Raw genomic sequence first — 20,652 nt, 5'->3', positions numbered from 1 at the left:
CACAAGATTTGCTCTGGTGGAGTGCGGGGATCTGAGGCTTTCCCCCTAGACAAAAGCACAGTCTCTAGCCAAGAGAGTTTTCAAGATACATGTCTTATGAATAATGGGAATCGGAAGAGGTATATTTATTGGTTTTGATTAGTTTTCTCTTCTGTGGACCTATTTATTTGCAATAGTTCCCAAGTCACTTACTGTATATACTCGAATATAAACCAGGATTTTGGGGCCCAAAAATTGGTCAAAAAATGGGGATCCCTTATAATAGTCGGGCCAAATCCCCCTCCCTGAAATTTTTAGGCTATCGTTGCTGCCAGGCTCTGTCCCCCTCCTCTTACCTGCCCTATCCTCATACCTCTGCCGATCCCTGATGGAGGTGCAGCGGATCCTCTGCCGATCCCTGGTGGAGGTGCAGTGGGCAGGAGCAAGCTTTCCAAACTCCTGCCCTGTTGCTAACCATCTGCGCAGATCCAGTTTCTTCAGCTGGCGGGAAGCCAGTAAGGAAGTTACTTAGCACGGAGAAGCAGCGCCAAATCACGCTGCTGCTCATGCCGCTCAGCTGAAGAAACTGAATCTGTGCAGCCAGTTAGCAGTGGGGCAGAAGTTTGGAAAGCTTGCTCCTGCCTGCTGCACCTCCACCAGGGATTGGTAGAGGACCCATTGTACCTCCACCAGAGATCGTCAGAGGTATGAGGATAGGGCAGGGATAGAGGGACAGAGGGCAGAACCTGGGAGGGAGGGTACAGAGTCTGACAGGAGAAGGAAGGAAGGGTGCTGGGTGCAGTTCCTGACAGGGGAGGAAGGGAAAAATGTTGGGTGCAGAGCCTGATTGGGGGGGGAGGGAAGGAAGGGTGCTGTGCATGACAGGGGAAGGATGGAGGGATCTTTTACTTTCTGCCTCCCCAAGCCAGGCCAGGCGCGTACAAGCGCTGGACCCACAACACTTCACCTCCGACATCAATTCTGATGTCAGAGAGGAAGTTCTGGGCCAGCCAATCACTGCCTGGCTTGCTGGGAACCTCCTCTCCGACATTACAATTGACGTCGGAGGTGAAGGCTTGTGGGCCCAGCGCTTATACGAGCCATACCTGGCTTGGTGAAGCAGGGAGAAATCGGCGTGGTGGCTTGGGGGGGGTTAGGGAAAGAATCGGGGAAGTGGAGAAATTGGCGCGATGGCTTCGGGGGTAGGGCCAGATTAACGGATAGGCCCAGGAGGCACGTGCCTAGGGCCCGAAATTGTGAGGGGGGCCCACTCACCGTCACCTTTCCAATTTTTTTTTTTTTTTAATTGCCATGACAGCAAGATCGGGACCCCCTCCAATGACAGCAAGATCGACCCACCTCCGATGACAGCAAGATCGGGCCTCCCCCCTGATGACAGCAAGAATGGGTCCCCCTACCCCCCATGACAGCAAGATCTGTCTCCCCCTGATGACAGCAAGATCAGGCCCCACCACGGCATCGACAGCAAGATCAGCCACAGCACCTGCAAGCGGTGCTCAGCCCAAAGCTTCCCCTCTGATGCAGCTTCTTGTTTCCACCTGGGCAGTTCACGTCAGAGGGAAGCTTTGTGCTGAGCACCGCTTGCAGATGCTGTGGCTGATCTTACTACCCGCTGGCTGTATGAGCATTCTTTGCCACGTGTATGGGATGGAAGCGGGAGCCTCTGCAGCAGGTGAGCGCCGAGGGAGGGGCAGCTCCGGGGTCCATGAAGAGGGAGTTCCAGGGGAGGGGGGAGTGTTTGCTGCAAGTGTTGGGTGCAGTGGGGAAGGAAACAGAGGAGTAGCTGGTGGCGCAAAGGGTGCCCAAACTGCAGCCCCTCCGAGAAGTCTGCAGAGGGGATGCAGGGCCTGGATGCAGTAGGGAAGAAGGAGAAGAAGAGGAGTGAGAGCTGAAGCACCCCGAGGAGCTGAGGGGGAGAAGTGGAGGAGCAGAGGTCAGAAACCCTCAGAGGAACAGGGAGAAGGTGGTGGTGGTGGGGAGGGTTACAGGCTGCAAACCCTCCAAAGAATAATGAATAATGCAAGTGGTGACCCGCGCAAAGGTGAGGTAGAAGGGTGGGAGATGGGTCTGGGGTGGAGGCTCAGAGAGGCAGTTGGGCAGATGATGTAAGTGGGGAGAAGGGAGAGAGAGAAGAGGGCAGACGGATGTCAGTTGAGAGGGGAGAGCAGATGCTGAATGGAAATGGAGAAAGAGAACACATACTGGATGGAAGGAGGCGAGAAAGAAAAAGGAATATGCTGGATGGGGGGAAGAAGAGTGTTAGTGAAATAGTGGAGGGGTGAAGGAAAAGGGTGGCAATCTGTGGGTAGGCATAATGAAAAGAGGGAAACTGAGGACTGAATAGTAAGAGAGAATTTAGACAGAAGAAGAAAATAGAGAAGAGAAAGATGCCAGAGCATGGGGGAAAGGGGGAAGGAGACAGAAATATCAGATCTGAGTGGAGGAAATGAGAAAAGAGAGGGAAATGAAAGGAGAGATATGCCAGACCATGAGGGGAACAGAGGGAAGAAGATGGATGTCAGACCAAGGGGGCAGGGAGAGGGCAGGAGGAGAAATGGAAAGATGGAAGGGGGTTGGCAGACAGTTTCTGGAAGGGGCAGACAGTGGATGGAAGGAAGAAAATGATAAGATGAGGAAAGCAGAAACTGGGAGACAAAGGTTGTTAGGTGCCATCAACTTGTGCTCGAGTCCTAATCCAATGTTAGATGAATATTGGGGAAGAGCAAAGAACACCAAAACCCTCTATACCATTGCTTCATCGACTACAGCAAAGGTATTGACTGTGTGGATTACAATAAACTATGGAGAACTCTAGTGCAAATGGGAATACCCAAACACATAATTCAGCTGATAGAGAGCCTATATGAAAATCAAGACAACAAAGGTAGAAAAAAAATTCTATTTTTTAATTTTTTTGTTATAGGATAAAGTAGTATTGTAGCTGGTTGATAAATGTTTATAAATAGAAAATGGAAATACGGCGATCGTTTTATTGGACTAATTTTAATACATTTTTTATAAACTTTTAGAGGCCAAATTCTCCTTCCTTAGGTCAGGACAGGATACTGTAACAGCAGTATACTTTACTGGGTTTGACCTCTGAAACCTAATTTAAAAATGTATTAGTCCAATGAAATGATATCTTATTTTCCATTTTTTGTTTCATTTGTTAATTTGTAAAGTGATTTGAACCTCCTTATTGTATGCTGATCTTCTTTTGTTCCACGTTGGATTCATAAAAGTGGTCACAGGGATGAAGCAGGAAACTACAGGCCAGTGAGCCTCACTTCAGTTGTTGGAAAAATAATGGAAGTGTTGCTGAAAGAAAGGATAGTGTACTTCCTTGAATCTAATGGGTTACAGGATCCGAGGAAACATGGCTTTACAGTAATGTGTGATCTACAAACATTCATTACAGTATAGGCATCATATTTTTTGGGATCATCGGAGTCTTGTGCAGTAGTCTATTATATCTTGTTTAGAAAACTGCAGACATCGTCATTGATCCATTTTTATTCTTTCTTTTTACTTTTCTTTTTACTTTTTATTTTTATATGAACTTCAATAATAATAATAATAATAATTTATTTTTATATACCACCAAACCATCAGTTCTTGGCGGTTTACACAATAGTAATTACAACAAGTAATTAAAATACAGATTCAAATAACAATGTCTTATAAAAGAAAATAACACAGTTCAATAAAAGATACTGACTAACAAAATACAATCCTATCTTATTCAAAGTAAAATATGCACAATACAGATTATTTATACTAAAATAGATAAGCAACTGTAAATATTATTCTATAAAACTAATAAAAAATCTGCTTATCATAATAATTTTGAAATCTATTATATCTTGTTTAGAAAACTGCAGAAATCGTCATTGATCCATTTTTTATTCTTTCTTTTCATTTTTATTTTTTATTTTTATATGAACTTCAATGTCTTTATCTTAAATCATTTATAATTTAGACATCTATTAAAAGAATTTCTTATTTGAAAGTTAAGCACTTATTTATTTATTTATTTAAAAATGTATATACCGTATACAACTATGCGTTTCCACATGACATACATAGAATCTTGTTTCCCGCCAATTATCACGTATAACATAGACATATCAAGACAACATCATTAATCTTATCATCAGAACTCTGTCGGCGGGGGAGAACAAAACTTGATGGGGGACAGCGTTAGTAAAAGGGGACAGCCTTGAAAAAGCCTGAGAGGCGAAACATGTCAGCAATGTCCCCAGCCGACAGAATTCTGATGAAAAGATAAGTGCTTCACTTTCAGATAAGAAATTCTTTTCATAGATGTCTAAATTATAAATGATTTAAGATAAAGATATTGAAGTTCATATAAAAATAAAAGTGAAAAGAAAGAATAAAAAATTATATAATGTCATATCCCTTTTTTAGGGAGAATTTAGCAGTTTATCTATAGAGATGTAAGGGTTGGATATCAGAGGGCGGGGATGGTGTGGGGTTGGGAATGGTGTCAGAATGTGTGTTGGGGTGCCAAGGGATTGGGTGGCTGTGAGAATGTAGGCTTGTCTCTCCTTTGCACTTTTCTGTTCTCCTTAACTCAAGCCCTGGCCCTTCCACTTTTCCATTCTGTTTTCCTCCCTACCCTTCTGTATCCTCCCTCATTTTTTCCTTCCACTCCCTTCCCTGCAATCCAACCTTGCAGTGTTTCTCTCCCATCCATGCCTTTCACTCCCTCTTTTCTGCCCTTCTTCTCTGTTCCTCCTCTAATCCTACCCCCTCTGCTTGTGCTTTTCCCCCTTTTTCCTTCCTCTCTAACCCTTTAGCTTCCTGTATGCTGTGTCCAAGTTTCAAGTTTATTTATTCATTTGATGAATCGCCTATTAAAATTGCTAGGCGATGTACAAAATCCATATAGAAAGTAATACAGAGAAACTATCATTTAACAATATAATTACGTAAAATACAGACATGAGGTGGTAGGGAAGAGTTAAAGTTTACAATCTTATATTTGGTAGAAAAAGGAAAAAACAAGAGGTAAGGGGCTAAAATCCAAAGCACAGTTAAAAGCATCTCTGAAGCTTGTAAAAATTTCAGATATTAAAAGCATCAATAAATAAATAAGATTTTAAAAGTTTTTTAAATGTTGCGATATCTTTTTCAGATCTAATGTATTGAGGGAGGGCGTTCCACCATTGTGGTCCCATCACTGTGAACATATCTGATCTCCTTGTACCTATGATTTTCAAAGAGGGTACTGAAAGCAGGTTTTGACCAGATGATCGAAGAGAACGTTGAGAGTAGTGTGGGATTAGAGATCGAGAAATAAATAGTGGTTCATTGGATGCTAGTGTTTTAAAGATTAGTAACATTATTTTAAAGGTAATCCTATGGCTGATTGGCAGCCAGTGGGCGTCTTTTAGTAGTGGAGAAACGTGATCGTATTTTTTTGCGTTATATATTAATTTAATGGCCGTATTTTGTATTAACTGCAGTCTCCTTTTTTCTTTCTGGGTGATATTAAGTAGGAGAGCATTGCAGTAATCAATTTTTGATATTACTAAGGAGTGAATGAGTATCTTTATCGAGGTTAAACTGAGAAATTTGGCGACTGAGCGGATCTGTCGTAATTTGAAGAAACAGCTTTTAACGGTAAGAGAGATGTGTTCATGATAGGTTAATTTATCATCTATAATTACGCCTAAAATTTTGACGGAGGAAACCAGGTTGAGTGAGATGTTATTAAGAATGAACGGTTTTGACAGAATTATGTCTTTTTTCCAATTGAATAACATTGATTTAGTCTTATTAATATTTAATGCTAATTTGTTTGTATTAAACCAGTTTTGGATTTTTTCCAATTTATGGTTGATAGATGTGATTTCGGAATTATTTTCTGGGTCCTGGTGATGAATAAGTTGAATATCGTCTGCATAGGAGAATGGAATGAAACCAATGGATTGACAAATACCTAATAGTGGTGAGAGAAAAATGTTAAACAATAGAGGGGACAAAATAGATCCTTGAGGGATCCCAAATGAGGAAGAATAAGATGTGGAGTCTTCATTATTAAATCTAACAGAAGTGGTACGGTTAGCTAGGTACGAGTTAAACCATGAAAGAACATTCTCGTTTATACCTATTTCTTCAAGACTAGTAAGGAGCAGATTGTGATCTATAGTGTCAAAGGCAGCGGAAATATCTAAAGAAAAAAGAATGACTGATTTGTGATGATCTAAGTAGTATTGAATGTTCGATGTTAGACCTATTAAAGAGTATTCTGTATTGTGAAATTTTCTAAATCTTGTTTGGTTGGGGTGTAGTACATTGGTGTTTTCTATAAAGTCGGAAAGCTGGTTGAAAATCAGTTTTTCTGTCAATTTAGCTAAAAATGGTATGTTGGCTATTGGCCGGTAATTGGAAAGTTCATTAATGCTGTTTTTATAATTTTTGAGAATAGGAGTGATAATAGCAGTCTTCCATAGAGATGGGACTGTAGCAGTAAGTAAGCTTTTCTGAATGAGAGAATGGATGAAAGGTCCAAAGTGTGAAAAATGTTTTTTCAAATAGAAAGGTGGAATAATTTCGGAACAGAAACTTTTTAGGTTGACTTGTTGAAGAAGGGATTCTATGTCTTGAATTGTAGGGATTTTGAAATTTGAACATCTTGCTGTTGGAATTGATTTTGATTGATCGAGGCTTGTAGAATTATTTGTTGTGTTATGATTGAAAGAGTTGCGAATGTTATTAATCTTTTGTGTAAATGCATCGGCTAAATCTTGAGCTTTTAATATGGATTTTTGAGTAGAATTGTTTATTTTGTTTTTTGGATCTATTGATTTTAGAATATTGTACAATGTGGAAGAGTTTTTTGCTTTTTCAATTTTATTGGAATAGTATGTTTTTTTTTCCTGATTGATTTTTGTTTTATAATGTGAGACGTTATCCCTATATGTTTGAAGATTATCTAATGTTTTATTATGTCGCCATTATGTCGCCATTTTTTCTTCTCTGCTCATTCCCTTGACCCCTTATTTCACCTTCGCTTCTCTACCACAGCCTGTTCCTGCCAGTAGGATCTAATATGGACTCCCACCTAGCCTTGCTTTACTTGCCAGTGGATTACATGTTGCTGCTCTGCTCTGTCAGGAGTATAATGCTTTGAGCATCTGTTTGCTTAAGCACAAATAGATATGCGTGGCCAGGGAAGTGTCAGGGGTGTTTCTAAAAGTTGCAAGCAGGCTTATAGAATATCTCTATATCTGCGCCAAAATGCCCGGAGTTAGGTACTGGCATTTACACTAGGGTTCAGCTGGCATAAATACTGGCACTCAGCTTTGGTATGGAAATGGGCTATAAGCAATATTCTGTAAATAACGCTAAACCCAGTGCACCATTTAGAGAATAGTACTCTGTGCTGATTTTTTTCGGTGTCGAAATCTGGACACTATTTATAGGATGCCCCTGTATATGATTAAGAAATGTTCGCTTAGGCTTCTTCTCTTAGACTTGCTGCGTCCATACTGAAACCAGCATTTCGGCCATTGTGCTGTGGCTTTCATCAGAGTGTGAAGAAAGCCACAGCACGATTGCTGAAATGTTGGTTTCATTTACTCAGACACAGCAAGATCTAGACAGTTGCAGCAATCCTGCTTAAGCAAAGCAGATTCTATTGACTCAAACACAGCCAGGGGGATTTAGGCCCTATAGAATAGGGTATGGGGAAATGCACATGCAAATTTCAATTATTGCCAATTAATTGCAGTAAATGATTGTTAATGTTGATTAATTGACTCATAAGATAATTATTTTGCATTCAGATCTTTGATCCGCACGCAAATCTGAGCACTGAAATCTAAGGGCCGGATTCTCAAAACTTACCGAGCCTTTAATGATGGTTGCTAAACTGGTTCCAGCCAGTTTAGCATGCCAGTATTTTACTGCCCAATTATCAAAATGACTCACCGTGGTCTTTTCTGAGCTTCCTAGCAGCCTTCGACTCTGCCGTGCAAATATAGTTCAACGAGGTCATTACTATTAAAATGGTAGTAAAATGGACTCATTATTAATTAAGCGAGCACTACGGGCGATTCTCTGTCATCGCTGGGTGAATCTTCAAACAGAGCGCCGGCTTTTAATGGCCAAAAATTACCGGCTGGTCCAGGAGTGCCTGTACTGTGAAAAACGTGTCTCGGGCACATGTTTCTAGCTGTAGTTCATGATAAAAAGTTATATAAACATACTATTCACAAAAAATTAAAGCAATGGGAATAAAAATCTCAAAAGCACGTGTCTAGAGCATGTGTATTAGAGGCGTGTATTGAAGGCGTGTCTTATACGTGCTTGTTGAAAGCTGATGATTGCACCTCCCCTCCTTTTCTGTCCATCCAATAGCGCTGGCGTGCCTGTGATTGACACAGCAATGTAGCATTGTTGGTAATTCTCCGCCCCTCCTATCATAAGAACATAAGAATAGCCTTACTGGGTCAGATCAATGGTCCATCAAGCCTAGTAGCCTATTCTCATTGTGGCCTATCCAAGTCCCTAGTACCTGGCTACTAGAGTAGCAACATTCCATGGATCTGTGGACTATTCTACACATCTATCGAATGCTATCACCAGCGACTGATGTCATGCCAATTTGGCCAACCTCTATGAACCTCATTTACATACACAGTTCTTCAAGAATAACTCGTCTTATTTTTTGAATCGTTAGATTTACGGCCACTACAGCAACCAATCGGATTTTACCAGCCCTTATCACCATAAATAGTATCTGGATGAAAAGTGCCCTTTCTAGTAGTGGCATGCTACATCATAACAAGATATGCAAAGTAGGAACAACTTCCATCTTAATAATGAAATAGTGCTTCCTATTTTCTATCTGATAGCTCATAATAATCCCTGCACATTCTTGACTTTAAAGGACTTCCGCTGATTACCTCAAAAGAACTGAATCCATCAAACAGTCTAGCCATTCTCTCAGGGTTTCCGCAACTGCCATTGTGCTTGTTGCAGGTTTCCGGGTCTCGCTGCGTCTTTGCGATGTTTCAGCCACCATGCTGTGGCTTTCTTCAGGGTATGCTCTGAAATCTGCAGTGTTACTTTGGAAATAATGGGCTCACTGACCTAATTGGAAACCTGCAACAAGCACGATGCCAGCTGCGGAAACCTTGAGAGAACATCTAACCCAGCTCCACGGGGAGAACATATTTAAACCAACCATAGACTTTTCCATTCTATGGACTTTCACAACAAAATTCAAATTGCTGACCAACTGACTTTCCCGCCAAAATTCAAATTGTGGACTGCCCTGTTCCCAATCAGGTCAGTGAACCCACTATTTCCAAAGTCATACTGCATATATTGATATCATCTTTTCTCAGAGACGGACACACACATCTTCCCAAATACACAAATAAGTAAGATATAAGCAGGGTTCTCTTTTAACAAGGTGTATATTGAAGGTGAAAGTCTACAAAAGCCTATATTTTATAAAAGCAATATATGGGTCTTTTATAAAACATAATATGATCTGATCAAGTCATTCCTCCAATCAAATGTGAAGCAGAATTTTAAGCTATCCGCAATGCCTCTAGGGTATAAAAACATAAGAATAGCCATATTGGGTCAGACTAGTGGTCCATCTAGTCCAGTATCCTGTTTCCAACAGTGGCCAATCCAGGTCACAAGTACCTAGCAGAAACCTAAACAGTAGCAATATATTCAATAGTATACCTATTCAGGACTTTGTCTCTTCTCATACATCTTTTTGTGCAAACCCCATCTATTTTCATTGCCTTCATCTGAACTGCTTCAAGTTCTTTCACATACTTAACAATATTACTCTTGTTGGAATTATGCAAAAAATAATTTCAAACTTCTGTGCACAAAATTAGCAAATTCTGCAAGTTTATTTGTTAAAATATAAACAATATTTTTGTTAATTATTATCCATATTCTATTTAGAACATTTAAAATAAAATATTTTTCTTCTACCTTTGTAGTCTGGTAATTTTACTTTTCCATCATGTTGGTTTCAGTTTCTCTTTTCTGCCAGCTGCTATTTCTCCTTCAGGCAGCTGCTTTCCATTTGTCTTTTCTCCTCTCTTCTGTCTATTCCCTTACTACACCTGCCTCTGACATATTATTCATTCCTTTATAGCTCTATTCTACCCTTCTCCTCTTTTGCACTTTTCAGCTACCTATAAAATCTCATTCTTTCTTCAGCCCTCCATTCCCTTTCATCTTCAACATATAGTACCTCCCATTACCATATTTCTACCCTCTGTAATATCTACCCTCTTATCCATTTCTTATCCACCCTCTCCTCCCCCTGAGGGTTCTACCGTTCTCAGCATCTTCCTTCTTCCACCCTTATAGCCCAGGATCTGTTCCCTCTTCCTTTCATCCCCACCCTCGTAGCCTTACATGTCCCTTTCTCTTCCCTCCTGCACTCTCCTCATGGTCCAGCTTTTCTCCCACTCATCCCTCATTCCCATTGCCAGGCATCTCGCCATCACTCCATTCTGCTCCTGGATCCAACATCTCCCTGCTCTCCCATGTCCAACATCTCTCTCTTTCTCCCCTCCCTTGCATCCCTCCTTAAATTTTATCTGCCAAACAGGCCATTCTAATTTTGAAGATCACTTTTCATGTTGTCCACTACCTTCCAGGTGTCCATTCTATTGCAAATTTTGGTATCAACCATAAAAAGGCAAGCTTTACCTTCTAACACTTCTGCGATATCACTCACAAATATATTGAATAGACTTGGCCCTGGTACTGACCCTTGAGGCACTCCACTACTTACCTTTCTTCTCCGTGAATTCCATTTACCATCACCCTCTGTTTTCAGTCAGCCATCACATTCAATTTTAGCTGATTAAGAGAACCATATCCTGCTCCTTCTCCTATATTTTTGTAATGAAAATCAAATCATTTTGTTAAAATGGCATACATTTTACGGATGTTGTATCCTTCATAAAATGCAAAAATCTCATCTCTCTACATCTGTTAAGTTTTATTTATTATTTATATTTATATGCATGTGATAGTTCACCTTATCCTAATGGAAAGCACAAGAGATTCTGAGCACAATAACGATATGCATGCTTGCATTTTTTGTGACTTATTTAAGAAAACCAGTAAGCATAACCTTTTAACAGGATGTGTAAGGAAAGGTATACACTTAGCTCAGTGTTTCAGGTGATGAAAAAAGGAACATATCTGCCTCTATAATCACAGGATGTGATATGGCTCCTCCAAATATCACTTTTTTTGGTCTTATCTAAACTATTCCTGTAAATGCAGACTAAAAGATTGACATTTCTCCTTTGTTACTTAGATGATGTTATGACTTTATTTGTAGAGTTCTTAAATATAAATAAATATGTGCATACATATAGGCCGGAACTAGTCTAATGTGAGTTTTGTATAAACTCTTCACATCTAATTCCAGAGAATTGATTTGATTAAGCAACATTTCAGAAGCTTTCAGAATAATACCTTAACAAGCATTTAGGAAATAGCCAGAAAACATGTGAAATTTTCTTAAAGTAGCGAAACAGTATTCAGAGGCTCACCCATATATTTATAGGCAGATTTCAGAAAACAATATTTATTTATTTATTTTAAATTTACGACTCGCTTAAATCTAAGCGATATACAAAAACATTGCATCCACAATTTCAAACACAAACAAATATTGTAAAATACAGTAAACAAATAAGTCAGTCTCCCCCACAAAATTTCATTAATACAGAATTATTCAAATCGGAAACAAATAATAACCACAGAGTTAGAGAAAAGCGTCCACAAACAATTGTGTTTTTGACAATTTCTTGAAAGACATACGATCTTTGCATAATCTCATTGTACCTAGAATTGAATTCCAGAGATTCTTACCGGCAATTGAGAAAATAGATATTCTAGATCAGGGGTGCCCAAAAGGTCGATCGCGATCGACCGGTAGATCGCGAAGGCAACGCAAGTCGATCACATTGCCTTTGTGTTCTACTTGTTTCTTGACTCAGAAGTGCCGAGCTGACCAACTTCCCCCACCCGACATCAATTCTGCCGTCAGAGAGGAAGTTCCGGGCCAGCCAATCGCTGCCTGGCTGGCCCGGAACTTCCTCTCCGACTTCAGAAATGATGTCAAGGAGAGGAAATGTGGTCGGGCCGACACTTCTGTGTGGGGAAGCAGGGAAAGCTTGAGGCAGTGGTGGTTTGGAGGCCTGTGGCTTGGAGGCAGCAGTGGCTTGGGAGCAGGCAGGGAAACAGAAAGAAGGGGGAGCAGGGAGACAGAAAGAAAAAAGGGGGGACAGGAAGACAGAAATAAAGGGGGCATGGAGAGAGAAAGACAGACAAAAAAGGGGGGGGGCAGGGAGACATAAAGAAAGAAAGGGGAGGGAGCAGGGAGAGAGGAAGAAAAAGTTGACGGAGGGAATGAGGTCTAGAAGCATACAGCAGGCTGAAAGAAGGGAAGAAATATAATATGCCCAGTCAGAAGAATAAAGTGCAACCAGAGACTCATGAAATCACCAGACAACAAAGGTAGGAAAAATTATTTTATTTTCAATTTAGTGATCAAAATGTGTCCGTTTTGAGAATTTATATCTGCTGTCTATATTTTGCACTAAGGCCCCCCTTTAACTAAACCGCAATAGCGGTTTTTAGCGCATGGAGCCTATGAGCATTGAGAGCAGCGCAGGGCATTCAGCGCAGCTCCCTACACTAAAAAACGCTATCGTGGTTTAGTTAAAGGGAGGGGGTATATTTGTCTATTTTTGTATAGTTGTTCCTGAGGTGACATTGCATAAAGTCATCTGCCTTGACCTCTTTGAAAACCTGCGGAATATAAATGATATTTAACATTTTCTCTGCATACAGCGTGCTTTGTGTTTTTTTAAAATTTTATTGTTGGTAGATCATTTTGACTTGGTCATTTTAAAAGTAGCTTGCAAGCCCAAAAAGTGCAGGCACTCCTGTTCTAGATTATACATAGCGAATTCCATTTTCTTTTAAACTGATGAGCGACACCCCCCCCCTCATCAGATCTCAAACATCTTGCAGGTTAATAGACTTCCCACAAGTTTTGAAAGCAGGTAGGTGTAGAGGAGTACAATATTTGATGAACAACTGACAAGAGCTTTATAACAAATTCTCTGCTGAACAGGTAACCAGTGTAGAGCTTTCAAAATAAGTGTAATATGGACAATCCTAGGCAGTCATTCATTCATAATAAGTTACTGATATGTCTCTTTGTTGGTTTTCTTTTCTTTGTAGTTGGTCCTGCACAGGGCACAGATTGGGAACAGCCAACTGAAGAGTTAGATGAAGATATAACAATTACGCAAACTCAAACAAATTTTATTTGTCCCATTACTCTGGTATGTTCTCCAAGCATTGTGATATAAAAATAAGATGTTTTAATCCAGTGGTCTCAAACTTGCGGCCCAGGAGCCACATGCAGCCCGCTAGGTACTATTTTGAGGCCCTCGGTATGTTTATCATAATCACAAAAAGTAAAATAAAACAGTTTTTTGATCATATGTCTCTTTAGCTACAAATGGCAATATTATTATTAAGACTTAACCAAAAGAAAGATTTATAAACTATAAAGAGTTTTACCTCATTTCTTTCATAAGACATAAACTATTTTTTCTGAGGCCCTCCAAGTACCTACAAATCCAAAATGTGGCCCTGCAAAGGGTTTGAGTTTGGGACCAATATTCTAATCTCATCTTCTGTTACATCCATTTACTTGTCAAGTCTGTTCAGTTCCCTCGAGCGTGATTTCAGGTGTTATTATTTGTAGTTGGGGAGAGCAATTTCCAAAAGTTCTTCTATGGGTAAATAGTTGGTTGCTGAAAAAGGCCAGCTGAAAACTCTTTCTCCAGTGTGAGTAAAATAACCTGCATTAGTCAAAACGCAATTACTTTTACCCACATTCAGAAAGGGGGGCTTGGCTAGATCAGGAGTGTGATAATGCACATAGGACTTACATTGCAAAACAGATGAAATGTTTGCCGAAAGAAATGGTGGTAAGCCTGATTTTCCTTTTGAAAATGGGCTGCATTCCCCACAAGCTCTGAAAATTGCCCCAATAATATGGCACTAGAAAATGAATATTGCAAGTTGGAAGTTATCCAATCATATTTGGTGAAAAATTACCCCCCCCCTTATAGAAAACTGTGCAAGAGGTTTTTAGTGCCGACTGGGCGCTGAAAGCTCTGCACTGCTCTAACGGTCATAGAGTTCGTCTGAGCATTGGAGCAGCGCAGAGCATTCAGCGCATCAGCCAGTGCTAAAAGCCTTTTGTGTGATTTTTGTAAAAGGTGGGGGGGATTAAGTGTAAAATACCAGAGCTTTCTTGCCCTTTTAGACACAGCTTCCCAATCCAAACCACTGTAGCAAAGTGATTTGCAGAGACTCCTGTAGAGCAGTTCCTTGTTGATGGCCAACTGCTCACCCACATCCCTGAATCACTGTTGTTTTGCTGAAGATGCTACTGTATCATAAGAACATAAGATTTGCCGCTGCTGGGTCAGACCAGTGGTCCATCGTGCCCAGCAGTCCACTCACGTGGCGGCCCTTAGGTCAAAGACCAGTGCCCTATTCGAATCTAGCCTTACCTGTGGGTGTCTGTTCCAGCAGGAACTTATCCAACCTTTTCTTGAATCCCTGAAGGGTGCTTTCCCCTATAACAGCCTTTGGAAGAGCGTTCCAGATTTCTACTACTCTCTAGGTGAAGAAAAACTTCCTTACGTTTGTACAGAATCTATTCCCTTTTAACTTTAGCGAGTGCCTTCTGGTTCTCTTCACCTCGGAGAGGGTAAACAATCTCTCTTTATCTACTAAGTCATTTCCCTTCAATATCTTGAATGTTTTGATCATGTCCCCTCTCAGTCTCTTTTCAAGGGAGAAGAGGCCCAGTTTCTCTAGCCTCTCATTGTGCGTCAACGCCTCCAGTCCCTTAACCATTTTTGTCGCTCTTCTCTGGACCCTTTTGAGTAGTACTATGTCATTTTTATGTACGGCGACCAATGTTGGACACAGTATTCCAGGTGGGGGCGTACCATGGCCCGGTACAATGTCAATTCTATATTAAAAGTATTCCTAAATCTTAAAAATGTTAATCATTTTCTTCTGCATTATATGGAGGACCTGTATTTTAGATTACATGGCTTAACCAGTTATAGTAATGGCACAATTGTTCAGAGAAGCTTTTTCTCATATTCTTAATTATTGGCCTTGTCTCAGTGGCCCATTGCCAGATCATCAAAAGGATATCCAGTTGACATACTGGACTGGGATTTTTCATTTCATGTTGGATGCTGCGAATAGGCAGAGTGGATGAGCGATTTGACCTTTATTTGCTGTCATGTTTCTATGCTGGTGGAGGTTGGGCTAGATGACATGTTATTAGTAAATAGGTAGAACCAAAACAAAAGACTCTGTGGAGGGTTGATGTTCCTGATATGGGCTTTATTATTGATTCAACTTAATATAATCCACACAAAAACCAAAACAAAAAAACATTTTAAAATATAAGACCCAATCCACTGGAAACGTGGGACCCAACATAGTCTGTGTTTCAACAAAGATGTTTTCCTCAGGGGTCCCTATATAATCCATATAGAAAAGCTTGTGACATAGGAACATAGTAAATGACAGCAGATAAAGATATGAACGGTCCATCCAGTCTGCCCATTAGTTATAGCCATTAAAAATGCATGATTAAATTAATTTGTCTCTTCTTTGATATTTCTGGGCCATAGACTGTAAAGTCCACCTGGTATTGTCCTAGGTTCTAAATGCTGAAGTTGCTGTCCAAGCACACTCCAGCCTATCCAACCATCCTGTTTGCAGGATATCTACAATAAAGTCTGGCCAGTAACATCCTCATTTTCCAAGTTAGTGGAGTTCACATTGATGCCCTCCCCAGCCCAATCCTATACCAAATCATCACATATGGGACACAGACCATGCAAGTCTGTCCAGTACCGGCCTTAGCTCTTTAATTTACATTCTTCATTTTCTAATTAGAGATCCTCTATGTTTATCCCATGCATTTTTGAATTCCATTACTGTTTTCCTCTCCACCGCTTCCCTCGGGAGGGCATTCCAGGCATCTTCCATGCTCTCCGTGAAAAAGAATTTCCTAACATTGCTCCTGAGTCTTCTTCCCTGCAATCTCAAATTATGCTCTCTAGTTTTACCATTTTCTCTGGAAAAGGTTTGGTTTTATATTAATACCTTTCAAGTATTTAAACATCTGTATCATATCTCCCCTGTTCCCCCTCTCCTCCAGAGTATACATATTTAGGTCTTCCAGACTCTTTTCATACGTCTTTTGGTTCAAACCCCTTACCATTTTCATCATCTTCCTCTGGACCACTTCAAGTCTTTTTATATCCTTCACCCGATACGGCTTTGAAAACGGAACAAAATACTCCAAGTGTGGCCTCACCAATGACCTATACAGGGGCATCAATACCTTCCTTCTTCTGCTGGTTATTCCTCTTTTTATACAGCCTAGCATCCTTCTGGCTAAATCCATCGCCTTATCACACTGTTTAGATGCCTTTAGATCCTCAGACACAATCACCTCAAGGTCCCTCTCTCCGTCAGTGCTTATCAGCCTATCATCTCCCAGCACATATGGTTTCCTTGGATTTCTACCCCCCCCCCCCCCCCAAATGCATCACTCTGCACTTCTTCGCATTGAATTTTAGTTGCCAGATGTTAAACCATTCTTCTAACTTTTGCAGGTCCTTTTTCATGTTTTCCACTCCTTCCAGGGTATCCACTCTGTTACATATCTTGGTATCATCCGCAAAAAAGCTAACCTTACCTTCTAACCCTTCAGCAATGTCGCTCATAAACATATTAAAGAGAATCGGTCCCAGCACCGATCCTTGAGGCACTCCACTACTCACCTTTCCTTCCTCCGAGCAAATTCTATTAACTACCACTCTCTGGCGTCTGTCTGTCAACCAGCTTCTAATCCAGTTCACGACTTGGGGCCCTAACTTCAGCCCATGGAGTATGTTTAAGAGCCTCCTATGAGGATTATCTACTGATCTGTGTGCTGCATAAACTCCAAGGGGACCCCTGAGGAAGACATCTTTGTTGAAACACAGACCGTGTTGGGTCCCACGTTTCAAGTGGATTGGGTCCTATATGTTTATATGGTTTGGGGTTTTTTTTTGCATGTGTGTGGATTATCAAGTTGAATCAATAATAAAGTCCATATCAGGAACATCAACCCTCCACAGAGTCTTTTGTATTAGTAAATAGGTTCCAATGCATAAGATAAGGCCTGCAGAAGATCTACTAAAAGGTACTGCTGCATGACTGTGACGGACGGACAGATTGAAAGGGTCACAAGAGGGACGGAAATGCAAGAAAGTAACAGGCCGCAAAATAGGTTCCAATGCATAAGATAAGGCCTGCAGAAGATCTACTAAAAGGCACTGCTGCATGACTGTGACGAATGGACAGATCAAAAGGGACACAAAAGGGAAGGAAATGCAAGAAAGTAACAGGCCGCAAACTCAAGTTTATGTACACAAACGCAAGGAGCCTAAGGAATAAGATGGGGGAATTGGAAGCTATGGCACAAAAGGATAACCTTGACATCATCGGCATCACAGAAATTTGGTGGAATGAGGAAAACATCTGGGACACTGTGCAATGGGATACAAGCTATACTGCAGAGACAGAGTAGGTCAAAAAGGTGGGGGTATTGCCCTATATATCAAAGAGGGAATTGAGTCTACCGGAGAGAACAAGCCGGAAATGAAAAATAAGGTAGAGCCTCTAAGGGCTAAAATTCTGGGAACAATGGAATGGAAACGAAGATTGGCATCTACTACCGACCCACAGGGCAGTCCGAAGAAACTGATGGAGAAATGATGGACAAGATTAAATGCAACTGCAAGGGAGGCAATGCAGTTATTATGGGCAACTTCAATTATCCGGGGATAGACTGGAACCTAGGCACCTCTGGCTGTGGTAGGGAGACCAAGTTCCTGGATGCTGTAGGCAATTGCTTCCTGGAACAGCTTGTCAAGGAAAATACAAGAGGAAATGCAATTCTGGACTTAATTCTAAATGGACTACAAGGACCGGCGCATGGTGTAGAAATAGAAGAGACTCTAGGAAGCAGTGATCACAATATGATCCGCTTCAACCTGGACACGGGGGCGAAACATCGATCCAGAATGATGGCCATGGCACTGAACTTACGAAAAGGGAATTACAAAAGGATGAGACTCATGGTGGGGAAGAAGATTAAGAAGAGGATAAGCACTGTCAAAACTCTAAAGCAAGCATGGTCCCTTTTTAAGGACACAGTCACCGAGACGCAAAATCTATAAATACCGCGTATTAACAAGGGATCCAAGAGGAAAAAGAACAAGGAACCGGCATGGCTCACTAAAAGCGGTGAAGGAAATGATCAGAGACAAGAAGACTTTGTTTAAGGAATGAAAAAGGTCAAAAACAGACAAAAACTGGAACAAGCACAAACAACATCAAAGCAGGTGCCATAAGGCGGTAAGAGGGGCCAAAATAGACTACGAGGAAAAAATAGCCAAGGAGGCAAACAACTTCAAGCAGTTCTTTCGATATATTAACGGGAAACGACCCGCGAAGGAAGCGATGGGGTTGTTGGATGACCATGGAATAAAGGGAGTGCTAAAGGAGAACAAAGCCATCGCCGACAAACTTAACACATTTTTTGTGTCTGTATTTACCAAAGAGGATATACACAACATACTGGAAGCCGAAGGCTATATGCAGGAAATGAAGACGGGAAACTGACAGGGTTGACGGTTAGTCTAGAAGAGGTATGCAGGAAGATTGATAGGCTTAAAAATGATAAATACCCGGGACTGGATGGCATCCATCCAAGGGTAATCAAGGAACTGAAAGGGGCTATAGCTGAACTGCTTCAACTAATAGCCAATCTGTCGATCAAATCGGGAAGGATTCCAGAAGCCTGGAAGGTGGTGAATGTTATGCCGATCTTCAAGAAAGTTTGAGGGGAGATCCTGGAATCTACAGACCGATGAGTCTGACCTCACTACCGGGAAAGATGGTAGAGGCGCTGATAAAGGACCGCATCATTGATCACCTTGACGGACACCATCTGATGAGGACCAGCCAGCACGGCTTCAGTAAAGGAAGATCTTGCTTGACGAACTTGCTTCACTTCTTCGAGGGAGTAAACAGGCAGATAGGCAAGGGCGAGCCGGTCAACATTGTATATCTGGATTTTCAGAAGGTGTTCGACAAGATTCTGCATGATGACTACTTCGAAAAATTGCGAGCCATGGAATTGAGGGTGAAATACTCACGTGGATTAAAAACTGGCTGGCGGATAGGAAACAGAGAGTGGGGGTAAACAGACAATACTCGGACTGGAAAAGCGACACAAATGGAGTGCTGCAGGGTTCAGTGCTTGGACTCGTGCTCTTCAACATATTTATAATGACCTGGAAATTGAAACGACGACTGAGGTGATTAAATTTGCAGCCGATATGAAGTTATTCAGAGTATTGAAGATGCAGGAGAAATTGCGAAGACCTGCAGCGTGACATAAACACATTCGAGAAATTGGCCGCGACATGGCAAATGAGGTTTAAAGTGGATAAGTGTAAGGTGATGCATGTTGGTAACAAAAATCTTATACACTAATACAGGATGTCCGGTGCGGTACTTGGAGAGACCCCCCCCCCCCAGGAAAGAGACTTGGGAGTACTGGTCGACAAGTCGATGAAGCCGTCCGCGCAATGCGAAGTGACGGTGAAAAGGGCAAACAGAATGCTAGAAATGATTAAGAAGGGGATCATGAACAGATCGGAGAAGGTTTATCATGCCACTGTACCGGGCCATGGTACGCCCTCACCTGGAATACTGCGTCCAACACTGGTAGCAGTACATGAAGAAGGACACAGTGCTACTCAAAAGGGTCCAGAGAAGAGCGACTAAAATGGTTAAGGGCTGGAAGAGTTGCCATACAGTGAAAGATTAGAGAAACTGGGCCTCTTCTTCTTAAAAAGAGGAAACTGAAAAGGAACATGATCGAAACATTCAAGATAATGAAGGGAATAGACTTAGTAGATAAAGACAGATTGTTCACCCTCTCCAAGGTAGAGAAAACGAGAGGGCACTCTCTAAAGTTGAGAAGGGATAGATTCCGTACAAACGTAAGGAAGTTCTTCTTCATCCAGAGAGTGGTGGAAAACAGGAACGCTCTCCCGGAGGATGTTATAGGAGAAAACACCCTCCAGGGATTCAAGACAAAGTTAGACAAGTTCCTGCTGAACCAGAATGTACGCAGGTAAAGCTTGTCTCAGTTAGGGCACTGGTCTTTGACCTAAGGGCCACCGGGTGAGTGGACTGCTGGGCATGATGGACCCCGGGTCTGACCCAGCAGCAGCAGTTCTTATGTTCTTATTAATATGTGTTATTTACTGTAGGTTCTGTTTTAGCATTGGAACCTATTTATTAATAGTGCACTATTGTAAATCTAACCCTAAGACATTAATACTTTATGGCCCCTGGGCAAAGGGTTTTCAATCTACTACTGCCTCAATACCATATGATAGAAGGACAATGTGAGCAGATCGTCTTTTGCATTCTGGG

The 20,652-nt window shown here is 41.3% G+C and overlaps 1 protein-coding gene across 2 annotated transcripts in view; it reads left to right on the top strand.

Moving 5' to 3' along the window:
- Window positions 1-20,652, top strand: part of NSMCE2 (NSE2 (MMS21) homolog, SMC5-SMC6 complex SUMO ligase) — a 375,119-nt gene that overhangs the window by 339,573 nt on the left and 14,894 nt on the right. For both annotated transcript variants that reach the window (XM_033933000.1, XM_033933001.1), the window contains one exon: window positions 13,282-13,385. In XM_033933000.1, the coding sequence (XP_033788891.1) occupies window positions 13,282-13,385 (104 nt within the window). The remainder of the gene's footprint in view (window positions 1-13,281; window positions 13,386-20,652) is intronic.

The sequence above is a fragment of the Geotrypetes seraphini genome, chromosome 2 (assembly GCF_902459505.1).
Source record: "Geotrypetes seraphini chromosome 2, aGeoSer1.1, whole genome shotgun sequence".
In the NCBI taxonomy this organism is placed as follows: domain Eukaryota; kingdom Metazoa; phylum Chordata; class Amphibia; order Gymnophiona; family Dermophiidae; genus Geotrypetes; species Geotrypetes seraphini.
Note: the sequence above shows the minus strand (reverse complement) of the source record. Positions and strands in the feature narration are given on the sequence as shown.